The 16418-nt window shown below is 34.5% G+C and overlaps 1 protein-coding gene across 1 annotated transcript in view; it reads right to left on the bottom strand.

Annotated features, from left to right (window-relative positions):
• DNAH14 (dynein, axonemal, heavy chain 14) overlaps nucleotides 1-16418 on the bottom strand; it is a 127515-nt gene that overhangs the window by 41602 nt on the left and 69495 nt on the right. The window contains exons 46-55 of the mRNA XM_004692941.1: nucleotides 15882-15941; nucleotides 14708-14882; nucleotides 12809-12937; nucleotides 11146-11283; nucleotides 10481-10648; nucleotides 9450-9620; nucleotides 4494-4688; nucleotides 3461-3619; nucleotides 1800-1991; nucleotides 224-405 (exon numbers count right to left, since the gene is read on the bottom strand). Coding sequence (XP_004692998.1) covers nucleotides 224-405; nucleotides 1800-1991; nucleotides 3461-3619; nucleotides 4494-4688; nucleotides 9450-9620; nucleotides 10481-10648; nucleotides 11146-11283; nucleotides 12809-12937; nucleotides 14708-14882; nucleotides 15882-15941 — 1569 coding nt within the window. The remainder of the gene's footprint in view (nucleotides 1-223; nucleotides 406-1799; nucleotides 1992-3460; nucleotides 3620-4493; nucleotides 4689-9449; nucleotides 9621-10480; nucleotides 10649-11145; nucleotides 11284-12808; nucleotides 12938-14707; nucleotides 14883-15881; nucleotides 15942-16418) is intronic.

Genomic DNA, 16418 nt, shown 5'->3' with positions numbered 1-16418 from the left:
TTTACTGGCTGAATCTATGTTGTTTCCACAGAGTCTTCGAATGTTCACAGGGGAGTTATTCATCTCTACTCTTTTAAGTTCTTCTACAACTTTTCCTTTTTCTCCCACTATATACCCCCCACACTAAAAAAGTGAATTTGGGATTGTTATTTTGTTATTTGTCTCTTTTCACAAATACAAGCATGCACACACATACACTTCTGATTTGGTCTCTTGGTCTTACCTTTTCATTTGCATTTCCTTTTTTTGTGACCTCAAAATACGTGCAAATGTTTCCATGAATTGCAAGTAGTTACTGGGAGTGACATAATAATATCTTCTAGTTTGTTTGAAGAATTTTGTGTTCAAGTCTTTTACACTTTTATGAATTTGGACACAGGTTGGGGCAAGTTTTTCTTTTAAGTTCTGAAAAATAATTATATTTAAGAATTCAGAGAAAGAAACCCAAACATACATGAAAAACAAAAAATTGAACACAAAATAACTAAAAATAGTTGATCATTTCTGAGGTGTGGAGATGCAGAAAAAGGTCCTGGATAACTGGGACCAAGAACAATGGTTGGGATGGTGAGAGGATTGAGGCAATAATATGACTAATGATTGACAGGCCAGACTCATCTTCTAGCCTTTATCCTCATTTCTGCTAAAGTCACCCAAGAAATTAGAGAACCAGAGTCAATGGCCAGGAGTTATGTTGTTTTCTTCAATCTTCCTTTCTTGAAGATGAGTTATCAATTGCAAGGTATTCAACTTCCTTCAAAGAACAGGTAGATATACAAGTAGAAAAACCCAGCGTAGAAAGAGTTTCCCCTTTGCTTAGCTCTAGAGAGAATTCTGAGACATCTCCTAGTTCTGGTACCTCTCTCCAGGCCAGTAAGCCTAGCCAGTCTGGTTACTTTTCATCCAGCTGCATTTTCTTCCTGGCTCCAGCCTGTCTCTGCATTCTTAGAGGTTACATTCCTTGGTTCCTTGGACGAGTGAGGATGCAAGCCCCTTTCTAGGTCATACACTGAACTTCAGGACTCATTGGATTTGATTCTTCCATCATCATCCTGTGGGATCTTTAGTCAAACCACTCTGATACAGATTCTTTTTTACTGTGGTCTAAGTTTTGGACCAATTTTGTATATGTATGCTTTCACTTTTTTGTTGCAATTAAGCCAAAGAAGTCTCTGAGGATTCACAGGTTGCAATATCCTTACCATAGGATTTGGAGTGCAAAATGGGGCTAGTCACCATGGAGGCAGAATAATTGCTGTCCCTCATGGAGGCAGAATAGTGAAGAGATCCAGACAGTGAGGAATCTAAACATCTTTTACATCAAGGGAATTAGATAACAGAGGGGGTGGAGAAATGATTAAAAAGTCAAGACAGGCCCTCCCTGGTGGCGCAGCGGGTTAAAGCACAGCACTGAGAAGCTAAAGCCACTTCCACATGAGTTTGATTCCCTCCTGCCCCGGAGGTGACCACATGGCAAGGCAGTCCTCTCCTGACCTGCCCACTGCTCCCCTCAGCAGTGTACTTCATAGATCTGCCTGTCCTGCTCCCCACTCTGTCTCTGGTGAAGACTCTCACTGCCCCTGAGCCTCTGGCCTATACCCCAGTTCTGTATGAACAAATAAATAAATCTTTAAAAAAAAAAAGTCAAGACAAACAATGACATCTTATGATTTTTGTCCAGACTTGTCTACATCTTCCTGCCTATGGAATTTTTTTCCCCCAGAGAAGTGGTACTGTCATATTCTGTCAAAAGATTGAAACTGTCAATTGCATTAGATTTTAAAAGTTATTTTATTTACCTCTCTGGTCTCTAAATCCACATTTTCTCTTAAGAAAGAGTTGGCTACATGAAAGAGAGCTTCTTCTGGCCACTTGTCATACCAATCAATTGTGCAGGAGCTGATCAAGGAAGGGTACACTCTACAATTATGGCGGAAGTTAGGTTCTACAGGACTCATGGTCATAAAAATGTGAAGATTTTTATATACTCTCTGAAAATTAATGAAGATATGTTAAAATATAATCCATTATGTTGAAAAATATGATATTGAAACTTAAATCAAACTTGTTTTAATTCTTTCTTTAAAGGGTAGGCTAGATATTGTTCAACTTCTTTGAGTTCCTGCTGTAACTAGAATCTTTCTAAGGGGAACTGTAAGTCCCACATGATACTAATGGGAAAAGCAGCTAGGTTCTCCTCTATGTCATCCCATCCTCTTGACTTCAAATGACTACTTTAAGTAAAAGTGGTACCTGGAGTAAGCTGTCTTGTTGAACTTCCCCATGAACATTTTGGTTTGGAAAATCTAATGTATCTGTTTACCAAGTCATTAGTTAGTCATTATGCAATAAAGATAACAGAAAACGTAGTTTGCTGCCTCTAGATGAGGCAGTAATCAAATACTGCCTCATCTACTAGGCTGGTTTCTTTCTGAGCCATCACCTCTTGACAATTATAGAGAGCCATTCAAAGGGATAAAAGATCCCTTCCAGCTCCATCCATGTTGCAACAAATGGCATGAGTTTATCTTTTTGATTACTGAATAATAGTACACTATGTATATACCACATCTTCTTGATCCAGTCGTCTGTTTTGGGCATTTGGGTTGATTCCACATCTTCCCTATTGCAATAAATGTAGGGGTGCAGGTGTCCTTTTGAATTAATGTTTTTTTGGGGATTATAACCAAGATGAAAAAAATATACAGAATGAAGAATAATGTAAATATATTAAAAAAAAAAACAAAGGAAAAAAGAATTCCTGATCTATAATTGTTAATTTTTGTTGTGTTTTTGTTATTTTTTTCCTTGATCTTTGGTATGGTTCCCCCATATTCCTCCTGTAAGTGAAACTACAAAACAAAACAAAAATAAATAGACAACTATACATCAAAGATATTCTGCAGGGGACAGGGAGGGAGGGGGATCAAAACGAAGAAGGGAAGAGCACAGGGGATTGTGGAGATGGTGCACAGGTGAACTGGTGGTAGGAATTCTATGGGGACTACACTTGAGAAAAGAAAGCAAAAAGTGTTTAAAAAAAAACTAACAAAATGTTACAACACAATGATGATACAAAAAAAAATTTTTTTTTAAAGAATTCCTGTATCTTGTTTTTCCATACTTGTTACCCAAATGACTGAAATTAAACCTCACTGGCTAAGAAAAAAATCTCAGAGTAAGAAATAATCAGGATTATCTTTCTCTTTACATTGCCTTCATCTGTTACATTTTTAAGTTATTAATGGACTGTCAGGTCCAAGATCCTTGTTAATCTTTGGCCTGCCTAAGTGTGCAATGTGCTTGTGCATAGGATGGCAGTCATTATTTTAGCTTTAAAAACCCATTTAAAGATCAAAACACAAGTTATCCAACTCAAAAAGTGCAGAATTATAAACTTAGTCTGATTTTAAGTTAATCTGATGATTTGTTAAAATAAATCCACAAAAACAATGTGTACCTTTTGGAAGAATAAAAGCAAAGATTGTCTATTATCAATATAACCAGACTGTTGAGCAACAGTTCTAATCTGTAGTGCAATAGAGTCCAGCTCCTCATTTTCAAAGAAGTCAATTTTTCCCAAGTTGAGAATGCTATTCAAATCTTGCAAAAATGGTTCCTTAAGTGAAACATACATTAAATCAAGAGTGAGTAAATTATTCCAATATCCTACCCTGAGTAAATTATTACTCAAATATCTTACTCTAATTTGAGAAAGCAATACTCAATTATCTTTCTCAATTTGAGAAAGCAATAGTGGTTAGAAACACTGTTTCATTAAAAAATTCTCTTAATATAAGCTCATCGAAACTAATTTCCAAAATAAGCTTCATCTATCTACACACTTACTCAAACATTAGAGAAACATGTATTTGGTGCAGGACCCCTTGAAATTTCAAAACATAAAATGTAATTTGAAATGACATCCCTAATTATGTTTGGGCAATGGAGACTATTATTTAGGTAAAATAAAAGAAAGAAAACAGTTGGGTGATGAACATTTTTTGATTGTATGTCTGAAAAGTATGTCTTGTGAGAAAAGTCCTAAACTGGATGGTGAAATTAAAGCAGAAGGATGATGGAAAGAAGCAGAAACCTCAAATTGGTAACAACATACTATAGATTACATGGCCAGACAGTCGAGGCAGGTAGTGGTATTTTTTTTAAACATAGATTATAAACACATTTTTTTTTAAAAATCAGAGTTCAGATGTAGGAAGGGTGAACTCAGTTACACAGATAAATTACTTCCTATTCGTCAGTTAAAATGACAATTGTAAAATTAAAAAAAATGCTTTTGTTATAATGTTTATACAAAATTGTTGACAGCAGGATCACAAACATATAAACTCTGTTGACCACCACTGGGTAAGGAAGGAGAATGATGAAAAGAAATGATGTGATACTTAATATGACAATCAATAAATATTTTCATTTCAAATACTAAATTTTGAAGTTCTGCTTAAACATCAAACCTTAGAAAAAGAACTTACCTGAACTACATTTAAAGTAATTATCAGAATAGTTGGGCTCCCTTCAATTCCTGCATGAATGAACACCTTTTTAAATTTTTCTTTGAATTCTATGTAGGCACAGTTGTGAGACACAGGCAGCCGGTATAGCTTGTTATCAACCAAATAAGCAGCTATAGTTGCACAAGTTTCCTTCCCACATCCATCTACTCCAATCTTTCGAAGAAAAAAAGTCAAACATGTGATTCCAAAATATGCTTTGGGAATTTTTCTAGTCATATGTGCTAGAATTCTAGATGGCTAGGTACTTTAAGCTATTTTTTTAATAAACTGGGTGGGAGATACATTTAAAATATTAAAGTACTTTATCAAATGTTTTATAAGGCACTCATACGTGTTCAAAATAATCTTTTTATTGCCTCCTGAAATGTGCACAATATCATCACTGAACAAGTACAATAATCTGGAAAGTTAGCACAGATAGCCTTAAGGAATCATCATTATGCCACTGTCACTATGTGATTTGTTGTTTTGAGAATTTAGATAGATAGATCTTTTGCTATTAATTTTGAGCAATATGCAACAAGTGTTCTTTGGTAATAATGACAAAGTCTTACTTTTTAATAACAGCTTTACCAGGGTACAATTACAGGCTACATCTATTTAAAGGTACAAGTCAGTAATTTTTAATGCATTTAAAGAGTACTGCAACAATTGCCACACTCATTTTTATTCATTTTTCTTTAATAGAAATTTTTACTTTTTATTAATTTACATTGGTTTACAATACTATATACATTTTAGTAGTACAAGTCACCTCAGCTTTGTATACCTCAGTGTACCCACAACTGGAGGAAAAGGGAGGTGGGAGGAAAGGCAGAGGGGACCAACTTGATAATCGTGACTGAAACAATCCTTTTAGAACATATCCATCATCCCTCCAAATCCTTCAAGTCTGTTTGACATCAATTTTTATGCAAACTCCCAGTCCCAGAAATAATTAATATGCTTTCTGTCTCTATAGATGTGCCTTATTTTGATATTTCCTATAAATGAAATTACACAATATGAAGTTTTTTGTTTTTTTGTTTTTTTTGTCTGAGCTTTTCTCACTTAACATGATGATTTTGAGGTTCTTTATCTTGGAGTATCTATCAGCAGTTCTTTCCTTTTCATTGTTGAGTATCTATTGTACAAAGTCAACTATATATTGTATTATATGGATATGTCACATTTTGTTTATCCATTTACCTACTGCTATGAACATTTGTGTACAAATCTTTAACTGAACATTTGTTTCATTTTCTCTTGGGTAGATATGTAGGAATAGTTCAGTTAATAGGGTACATTTATGTTATATTTTATATGAAATGGACAATCTGTTTCCTAAAGCAGCTGTACTGTTTTTTCCTCTCACCAGCAATATTTGTGAGAGCCACTTATCTACAACCTTGTCAATATTTGCTGCTGGACATCTTTAAATTGACAGTCACACATGGGTCACACAGTAGTGGTATTACAGTGTGGTTTTAACTGCATTTCCTTAGTGACTAAGGATATACATGTTCATGGCTCATTAATTCAGGGTTGTTGGTTTTTTTTTTCTATTCAGATTTTCTATTTCTTTCTGATTCAGCCTTGGAAGAATGTAAGCATCTTATATACATCTATGAATTTGTCCATTTTTTTCCAGATTTTACAATTTTGAGACATTAAGATGTTCATAGTAATCTCTGGGGATTCTCTATTATTTCTGAGATATTTATTATAACTTCTCTTTTATCATTTCCAATTCTATTTATAGAGTCTTCTCCCTTTTTCACTTCATGACTCTACTAGAGAGTTGTCTATTCTATTAGTTCAAAGTACCAACTTTTGCTTTCATGGATATACTTAATTGTTTTTATGTCTACTCTCTTCTCTAATCTTTTCTTTCAGTTTGCTTTGGATTTAGATTAATTTTTGTAGCTTCATAATTTTGAAAGTTAAGTTGTTTGAGGTTATTTTCTTTTCTAAATATATGCAATTATAACTGTAAATTTCTAAGCCCTGTGTTCAATATTGTGGGTTTTTTTCATTCCTCTCTAATAAAATCTAATAAAAGGACTTTCTAGTACAAGTCCTTCTTAGATAGAGTCCACACCTGAAAGGAGAAAGCAAATATCATACAAAAGTGAACAGTGAAGTAAAATATGTATAGATAAGTAAATTTAAAAGATTTTAAAACACCTTCTTAGAAAAAAAAGTGTGAATTAAATAGTTATAAAAAGTATTAAGTAATGTGGGCTCTCCCTGGTGGCACAACAAGTTAAAGCATCACATTATGAAGCTCTCCGAAGCCGCTGCAGCACGAGTTTGATCCTCCGCCAGGGAGCTGACCCACATGGCGTGACCTCTCCTGACCCACCCGCTACTCCCCTCAGCAGTGTATTTCATCAATCTGCCTGTTCCGCTCCCCGCTCTGTCTCTGGTGAATCCTCTCACCCACCACACCTCTGGCCTGTAACCCAGTTCTATAAGCATAAGTAAATCTTTTTTTAAAAAAAGTATTAAGCAATTATAATAAACATAAATAACAACTTAAAGAGTCCTAAATATGTGGTACATATAAATAGCTGAATATGTACCTTTCTCTATGAAGACTTTTCTCTATTCAATGCTTTTAGGGATTTCCTAAAACTCCCATTGTTCTCACAGAGAAATGAAACTCTACAAAGATTTCCACATGTCGAATATTCCAGTAGGTGTACTATTCTCAAAATCAGGATCCTCCACCTCCCAGACGTGGTGCCACAACTACCTATTTCATTTACATCAAATATATTCTAAAAACAAATGACGTTTTTTATCTGCTGTTACATTTCTTACATAAACTCTAGAAAGGACACAAATTTTGTTCTGTGACTCAGTGACTGAACGCTTCCATAAAAGGAAATGCTGGATAAAGAAAGGTCATAATAGAAAAGTAGATGTTTATGGGAGTGGCTTAATTTTTACTTTGAAAATTTAAAAACTTCTGAAAAATTCAAATTCTTACCAGTAACATGTGGCCCGTTGGTTGCCGGAGGATTCTTGTAGCTCTTGTGATGTGTTCTATAGCTTCTTTGAAGAACACCATGGAATAAGACCGCTAGTAGAGAAAATGGGATAACACGTAAACTGGTTATAGGTGTAGAAAAGCCAAATGTTCATGTGGTTTCACATACAAGAATAATGGTGTGAGAAAAACTATCTTAGTAATTCTATAAAATGCTTACACTATAAGAAATAAATGTGTAAAGTGAAGATAGTTCCCATGCCAACATTCTAATAAGCAAGATTGGGGACTATCAGTCTTGAGAGAAGAGAATGACCAGGAGAACAGCCTACCCAGACTGCTTTTCTATTGCTCTGTTTTGGAGGAGGACAGCAGTGGGAAGGAAAACTTTAGGAAATTGGTTTATGGTATCTAATTTTGTTGGTGCTTCTCTTCCAACACATATCTGCCCACAGCTGTAAAAGAATCAGACCCATTTTGTTGTTCCTTGTGACTAGTTTGGATCCTCTCATCATGTTCTCCACTGCATTTCTTAATTCCATTAATTCTAGTCATTCAACTCCCTACATCAGCTGTGCACTTTGTATTTAAATTTAAACCCTAACTAATAAGACAAAAGTAATATGAAGCTGTATTTCTAATAGGCTTTTAAAACGTGAATGCACATATTTTTGCCTGACCTCTCTTTCACACACACATCTTAAACCTATTTGCATTCATACACATATGTAGTATTCCCAGATTGTATAAGCTATACACTTTTACCTCTGGTGTTGTTGAATTCAACCTTATTTGGAATTCGTGAAGTACATTGGCAAGTTTATCATAGTCATTGGTATTCTGATACAACTTTTTTCTGTGAGACTTGTTTATATCCAAGAAGTCCACAAATACCACTGCATCTTTCATCAGTTTTTCATTCGTCCAGTGAATCTATTAGGAGAAAATAATTTAGTAGTGTCTGTTAATAGAATAATTCTAGTTGTCAAGCTAGTGTAATATATCTGTAACAGAGAAGCTTTTGGCTCAATAGATCTAGGCATTGGGTTATAACTTAACTAGTTTGTGCCATAGACTTTATTTTAGCAGTGACGACTGCGGATCCCTTCTCATAACGGTAACTTAAAATGCATCTTGTCAAATAGAATGGTTGCAAAAGAAATCAAATATTCTGAAATCCAGTTCTCTGTAAGTACTCTTTGAGAGTCTGTGAATCCCAGGTTAACAATCTCTGTTGAGAGATTAACATCTTGAGGCTCACCAACAGTCTGAAAAAAGAACCTTCCCTCATTCAACCTGCAAAGGGGATGGTGTTGGCCAGAAATGACCACAAAAAAACAGCAAACATGAGTTGAATCTTTAAGGGTGGTAATTAGTGAGCTGGGGAAGAGGCCTACAGAATAAAGGCGGCAATAGAAACTGGAGTGTGCCCTGTTAGCACAAGGAATAAGAGCTACCAAACAGTAATGCCATGGAGGGAGAGGAAGAACTGCAGTCTGGGCAGAGTTCTGAGAGATCTTAGATGAGTGAGTAGAGGTGACCATGAGTGCAGAAACAGAAAAGAATTATCCCTAAATCTTTATGAAAAGTTTAGTTTGTCTGATAAAAAAAAAAAGATTGGTAAAGAGAAGTGGATTAATATGAATAATTATATCAAGAAAGGTCTGGCTAAAGAACAGAAAATTTGGACAAAAAATTTGTATGTGTGTGCTTAGAATTTTTTTTAATTTTCTGAATTTGTGACTAAATTTAGACACATGTACACATAGTTTTATAGCTATATATATTTACATCTATGTATACATATGCATTCTGACTTTATAAGGTGAAAGTAGGATGTTAATAAAGTTTCATTAATATGACAGTGCCTGGGGACCTTTATTGTAAACAACATTTTGCCTGAGATGTCATTTAAAATAATTTTTTAAATACAAGTTTACCTGAAAATAATTCTGAAGATCATTTGAAAGAAACTGGAAGAAAAGTCCCTTTTCAGTATGTTCAATTAAGCGATCATGAAATACTCGGGTAGCTTCATGAACAAAAAATAGAGCGGCCATCTCTTGGGAGTTAATAATAGTCTTGTCAGCTTGTAGCAATCCTCGGAGAAGCTATTAAGGAATTAAAATAATATATTTTAATTAACAAGATTATATGTGAACTAAAGGCTCAAGTTTTGCTAATCTTGTTTTTATAATTCTTATTCATGGTAAGAATTACCAACTATAAAATGCAGATGATATGGGAAAGGGGAAATTAGTACAGATAGCATCTTTCTGTAAGAGGTAGAAGACTTAAGGGCTCATCAGTCTCATCTGACAGAGTTTTGCCAGGAGGAAAGCCAGGAGTCTTAACCAGGATGTTGATATGGAGGTTGGTCGTGATATATTCTGATATATTCTAATTTCATAATTTGGATTAAAAAACTTTTAACCCATTTCAAACATTATATATGCCATTTTGAGCTAAAGTAACATGGCAAAGAAAAAAAAGGACAAAAAATTTAAAAACTTTTCCATGTTGATTAAGACTAAATCAGCACTGTCGGCAACATTCCCTGGTGGAAAAAGCAAGACTTGTGAAAATACAAGCATGTTTATGAAATGCATACTCATTTTCATTTTCTGGGTGCCACAATAAAATCTTAGAAATAGATCAAAACCAAAATCTGTGTTATAATCTTGCCACTTCTCTCTGTTGAAGACCCCAGTCAAATATGTAGTAGTCTTAGAAGTTTCAACACTGAGTTATCTGTATGGAATTACTTTAGCAATTCTTTTTAAGTACTTAATTGGATAATCAGCTAATAAGTAGCAACACTAATCAACTTGATTTTTCTTTTATTTCTTTTCTAACAATTTAATGCTGATTCTATCAATGAGTTGAGAAATGAGAGTGAGAGAATTCAGTAAAATTGCATTCCCTCAACTTATATTTTAAAATTAAGCAAAGAGTGAATTTTAAAACAAACCTTAAACACATCTCGAAGATTAAATATGTAGTGACATTTCATCGGAGTTGGTAACATATTCTGACATAGTTGATAGTATATAGCTAAGGAACAAGATATTATATTATCTGTACTTTTCTGAACATCAGATGTGAAGTTATTGATGGAGAAATACATTCCCAAATGAGCCTATGAAAAGAAATTTTATAGTTTAGTCACCAAAAATGTTAAGCATAGCCTAATTTAGTTAATCTGAAAAGATGTGTATGGTATAATGAAGGATAAATTAATAGAGGATAAATTTCATTTAAAATTTTACAATTAGAATCTAGTTTAAACATTAGCAGACTAGTACAAATACACTGTGGCTTTGTAAGCAGGGTTTAATTAGATCTACTGTGATGAATGGTCTAAAGACATGAATCCTGTGTACTCTGGGGGCAAAAAAAAAATGTCTTGGGATCTACCTTTTAAATACACACCATATATTTCTTATGTGCATGATAACGTGTCCTTTATATTTAGCAACAAATTACAACAATGGGATAGAAAAATGCAGGGGGGATTAAAATCCATTCATTTAAGAGAATTTTCTTTCACTGTTCAGGGAGTTAAGTTCTCCTATTTCCCTTATACTATGCATTAACATTTTTTTTTCCCAGTAGAAAATGAGTTAGTTGGAGTACCTGGAAAATAGTGTATAAGGCACTTTGTGGAGGATGAGGCAATACCAAAATGGAAAAATGTTTTAGGAGACGTGGGCTAATAGCCCTCCTACCAAGGGGAGGAGCACATGATGCAACAAGAGAGAAATCTTGAATATTCTATAGGAAGAGTAAAAAGAAAGGCAATTAAATATACTTGTAAAAAGTTAAATATATGCCCTCCCTGGTGGCGCAGCGGGTTAAAGCACAGCACTAAGAAGCTTAAGCCACTTCCATATGAGTTCGATTCCCGCCTGTCCCGGAGGAGATCCACATGGCGCGGCAGACCTCTCCTGACCCGCCTGCTGCTCCCCTCAGCAGTGTACTTCACCAGTCGGCCTTTTCTGCTCCCCACTCTGTCTCTGGTGAATCCTCTCACCCTTTGCATCTCTGGCCTGTACCCCAGTTCTATATGAATAAATAAATCTTTAAAAAATATATATCTTCTTTGAAATAAACCAGTCTCAATGTAGTTTCAAGATATGCTACTTCCAGGAAACTTTCTAATGTCATCAGGAAATAGACTATTTTTAAAAAAGCAATCACTGGAAAACAAGGCTGACAAAGAAAATTCTGGTGACAAAAATCAGAATAGCCTGGTAAGTATGTCTCCAGAAAGCCCACGGTTGGTATAGAGTGAATAGATGCTTGATTGATGCCATTTGACATACTGAAACATCACAGCATTATAGAGCTGTATGGAATCAAGTCTATCACCCACTCCACTCAGTGGGGCACTTTCAACAGCTTTGTTTCTTCCTATCCCGATACCCAGAATCACAAAAATCCCATCGAAGACCTGCCATGCTATTTCGTCAGTACAGGGAATTTCTCCAGCTCCCTTCTTGATTTCCTCTTCTCCTATCTCCTGGCAACCCCAGTGGGCTGCTTCTGGACTCTCATCTCTGCCTTAGATTGGTAGAAGTTCAGGCTGCTGTGCATCACCCAGGACCCTGAAACTGTAATACTACCATATAATTTTTACAGAACCAAGGTCCAGAGAGTTTAAAAAAAAAAAATGTAAGCTGTGGAACACAGGGCTGTTTTCCAGAGGAGACAACAAAGAGGGAGAAAACTGCATTTGTTTTATTTTATTTTATTTTTTAAAGCAAGCCATTCTGATTTGGTTCAGTGTAGCAAAAATAATTGTGCAAAAGTTCTTTCTCCCTGGGCAATTTTTTGACTTTGCAATACTTCTGAAAAACCTTGATCTAAGTTCTTGAAAATAAAGATGAATTTAATTTCATTAATAAATAAATATGTAATCTCACATAGAGATTAAGGATGGATTTATTACTTTGCATTTTTGCTAGCTTTTCTTGTGTGGATGAATTGCTACTGTATTAAAAATATAATTAATTATTAACCATTTAACAACAGTGAGCATTACTTGACTCAGAATCTCAATCTGTAGGACACACTTGTAATTTTTAATAAGACTTAATCCTTTTAAAAGCAGAATTTTTATAAGTTTATGGACCTGTACAAAATTGCAAAGATGCAATTTGTTTGTTATGGATTCAACTGTGCTGTTTACATGTCCACCTGAAGAAATTTTGTCACTAAATTTACCCAACATTCTTACAAATGTTTAATTTGTTAAGTACCAATATATAATGTGAACAAACTTATAGTATTTATCTACCTTCCATGTAAGTTTTTCAGTATCATAAAGTCCTCCCAAGTCTAATAATTGTCTGATTAGTTCCAGAGCAGGCTGTACTCCATAGACATCTGATTCTGGCATAGTCAGATCATCAATGAATATTACTGTCTTAAGAAAGAAAAGTATTTTAAAACATATTCGTTCTTCCTTGATTTAAGTTACAAATTAGAACTATTAATTATGCTATGGCTTAAGAACAAAGTTGTCTGAGATTGTTTTTCTATCAGTAGGCAACTGCAAGTTCCTATTTTGAAGATGTGATTTTAGAAAATAATGGTTTCAAAAAAGCAGAATTTCTATTCATCTCTTTAGACCTACAGTATTGTGTCAAATAATAGCTATGATAGTTATTTGATAATGGATAAAGCAATCTACTTTTAGGTATTAGAAAGGCATATGGCTCAAATAATTGCTTAAAGGAACATTCAACATTTTCTTATTGAGTGCCTACTGTTAACAAGGCACTATCTTAAATTTTTATTTTATATGTACCGCAGTTGAAGACTAAGACTAATATCTAGAACTGTTAAATTTCTACTTTAAATGTTATTGTCATGAACAACCAGCAGAATTCAGACACATTTCCAATTTTTAAACGAGCTACTTTTCACTTTTGCATGTATTATGCTTTGAAGTATGGCTATATTCTCTGTATGCATTAGTTTCTTTAGACTGTATATATTTTTGTAAAAATGTTTTAAAATACAAATAACTTATTTTGAATTATTTAATTTTCTACTCAATTTCATTTTTTAATTAAAACATTCAATTTCCCCTTTTTGTATCATGACTGGATGATTATAGATAAATTGTCTTGACTGAAATTTCTGTTGCTTACATTTTTCATTTGTGTGATTAGGTTGCTCAATTATTATCCTTTTCAAAATCCCTAAAATGTACCAAAGACATTCAAATTTATCCAAGTTTTCAGCTGAAATCAAGAAAATCTGAAGTAAGGCACTTAAATCTCTTGAAATCAGTAGCCACTGGGTTCAATGCAAGCATGAAGGACCACATGCAATTTTCCTATCAATGAATCCTGCAAATCTCTTGACCCTGAGATGGTTTTAGGATATGAAACTAGAGTCAATAGTTGCTAGTTTCCACTATGACAAAGGGTTTGGTTAAACAGGATAGGTAATGTATTGGGCAGACGGAAAGTAAAAATAAGGAGCATTCATCACCATTTCAAGAAAGAGTTGCCAAATTATAACAAGGCTACACTCTCAATACCTTCCCTTAAGATTTCAGATACCACATTCCTCCTCTTCTTTGAGTGCCAAGACATGGTAACATGAAGATGTGTGCTAAAACACACAGCAACAAAACATTTAGTCATTTTCCATTCTTCCTATCTGCTTGGGTTTAATTCAATTCCCAGTAGCTTCTTTTGACTTGAATAACTCTGAGTCAGTATTAATTATGATGGAAACTGTAATTCATCATGATGGAAACTGAATTACACTGATTTGAATATCAACGTCTCCATTATAAAGTGCATTTTCTAAGAATGCTGAGGAGTGGATGTTATCCTTTTTTTTCCTGTTTATGAGCATCAATTAAAATATTTATAATTGGCCCTCCCTGGTGGCGCAGCAGGTTAAAGCACAGCACTAAGAAGCTTAGGCCAATTCCGCATGAGTTCGATCCCCGCCTGCCCCGGAGGAGATCCACATGGCGTGGCAGACCTCTCCTGACCCGCCCGCTGCTCCCCTCAGCAGTGTACTTCATCGATCTGCCTGTTCTGCTCCCCACTCTGTCTCTGGTGAATCCTCTCACCCTCCACATCTCTGGCCTGTACCCCAGTTCTGTATGAATAAATAAATAAATCTTTAAAAAATATATTTATAATTATTGCTTGGAGTGTGTTTTATTTACCCTTTTGTTTTTTGGTGCTCCAATAGTGTCTTTAGTTCTTCTTACTAACTTCTTAAGGATCATCTCCTTGGCTTTGGCAGCTGTTGTACTGATGCTAAAGTTTATAGCAGAGACTACAATTCCTTTGTCGTCATATCTCAATGAGCTTTTATCAGCTTTAAATTCTGAATTTGGACTTTCATCTATCATGTCAAATATGGAAGAAATGTGAAAACATATTGAAGTAACACTCAAAGAATATTTTTCTTTAAGGTGCTAAGAAATATGACAATTAATTTTTTATATTGTTATAATTTTCAAATATTTACTCTTACTATAAATCATAAAAAGAATGCCAATTTTGAAATGTTTCCAAATATTTCCTTACTTTACATAGTAAATAGTGTTTCTTAGCAACGACAGTCAAACGCAACATCATGAAAGCTTATAGAACCCTCTACTCACTTATTCTCATATATACATAAACTCATCATAGTTTAAAAACATTTAGATTTACAATAAGCAAATTTGTGTATTTATTAAATTTATAATGAAGTTGCTCATGAGAGAAAGAACATGTAGGTGCATTACCAACAGCATCTCAGTGAGGACCTATTCTCTGAGTGGAAATCATATAGAAAGGTTATTTGGGATGGTGATGTAACAAATAAAGATAAAAACAAAACCATTAAACTCTTCAGGCAGGAGTCTCATGTACAAGCCCTCCTCCTTTCCAACAGCCATCTCTCAACCACTCTTTTCTTTCTCCTACTTTCTACTTTTAGGAAGTAGAGTTGCTGTTCTCCAAACTACTGAGTCATAATTTTCAAGTATAAGGCTCCTTAAGTTTCTACTTTAAGTGCATATTGTTGACTCTTCATGATGATACATATTATATAGATTTGAGAGCTCACCACAGAATCCTAACTTTTTTATAGTACTATTTCTAAAAGCATCAAAGTATAGAATAGACAGGTACTGTTTTCAGTATATCTAGACTTAGTCTAGGTAAGTAGGTTGAATACTGTTCTACCAAACATTGCAGCTTTTGAGTAGGTAGAATGGCTTGAGAGGATTATGGGTATTTTTCAAGATTTTTAAAATGCCAACTGAAATTTTCATTCTTATATTCTCATGATGTGAAATGACTTGTATGTAGTTGAGATAGGAGGGTTTTGAAACTGCTGTGTAATACTTACCTCCATTTCCTGTTTTAGGATTTTCAGAAAGCAAGATGCTGATATTTTGTTTCAGACTGTTGGAGTAAATGTTTTAATAATTAATTTCTGCAACACGGTAGCCATATGAACAAAAGACAATTAAGAAATCAGTTTGTGCTTGATCTTCTATCTCTTACAAGGAAACAGTCTTTTTCTTGTTCACCTTTTACAGATAACACTAGTGTCACCATTAGAACATGGAAACATTAAAAAACATGGTTATACTAAAAAACAAGCTGGGGAAAGTCATAGGCTACCAGTCTATTAGGTGTCTTCTGTAGACAGTAAGCCATTAACCCCACTTTCTCTTTATAAAATGCATCTGTCCTACAAATCACTCAACAAAAGCTTTATTCACCTTTATTTTATTTTTTAAAAGATTTATTTATTTGTGCATACAGAACTGGGGTACAGGCCAGAGGTTCAGGGGTGGTGAGAGGATCCACCAGAGACAGAGTGGGGAGCAGAACAGGCTGATTGACAAAGTATACTGCTGAGGGGAGCAGCGGGTA

The sequence above is a fragment of the Condylura cristata genome, unplaced genomic scaffold (assembly GCF_000260355.1).
Source record: "Condylura cristata isolate star-nosed mole 26May11 unplaced genomic scaffold, ConCri1.0 scaffold00035, whole genome shotgun sequence".
Lineage (NCBI taxonomy): Eukaryota > Metazoa > Chordata > Mammalia > Eulipotyphla > Talpidae > Condylura > Condylura cristata.
Note: the sequence above shows the minus strand (reverse complement) of the source record. Positions and strands in the feature narration are given on the sequence as shown.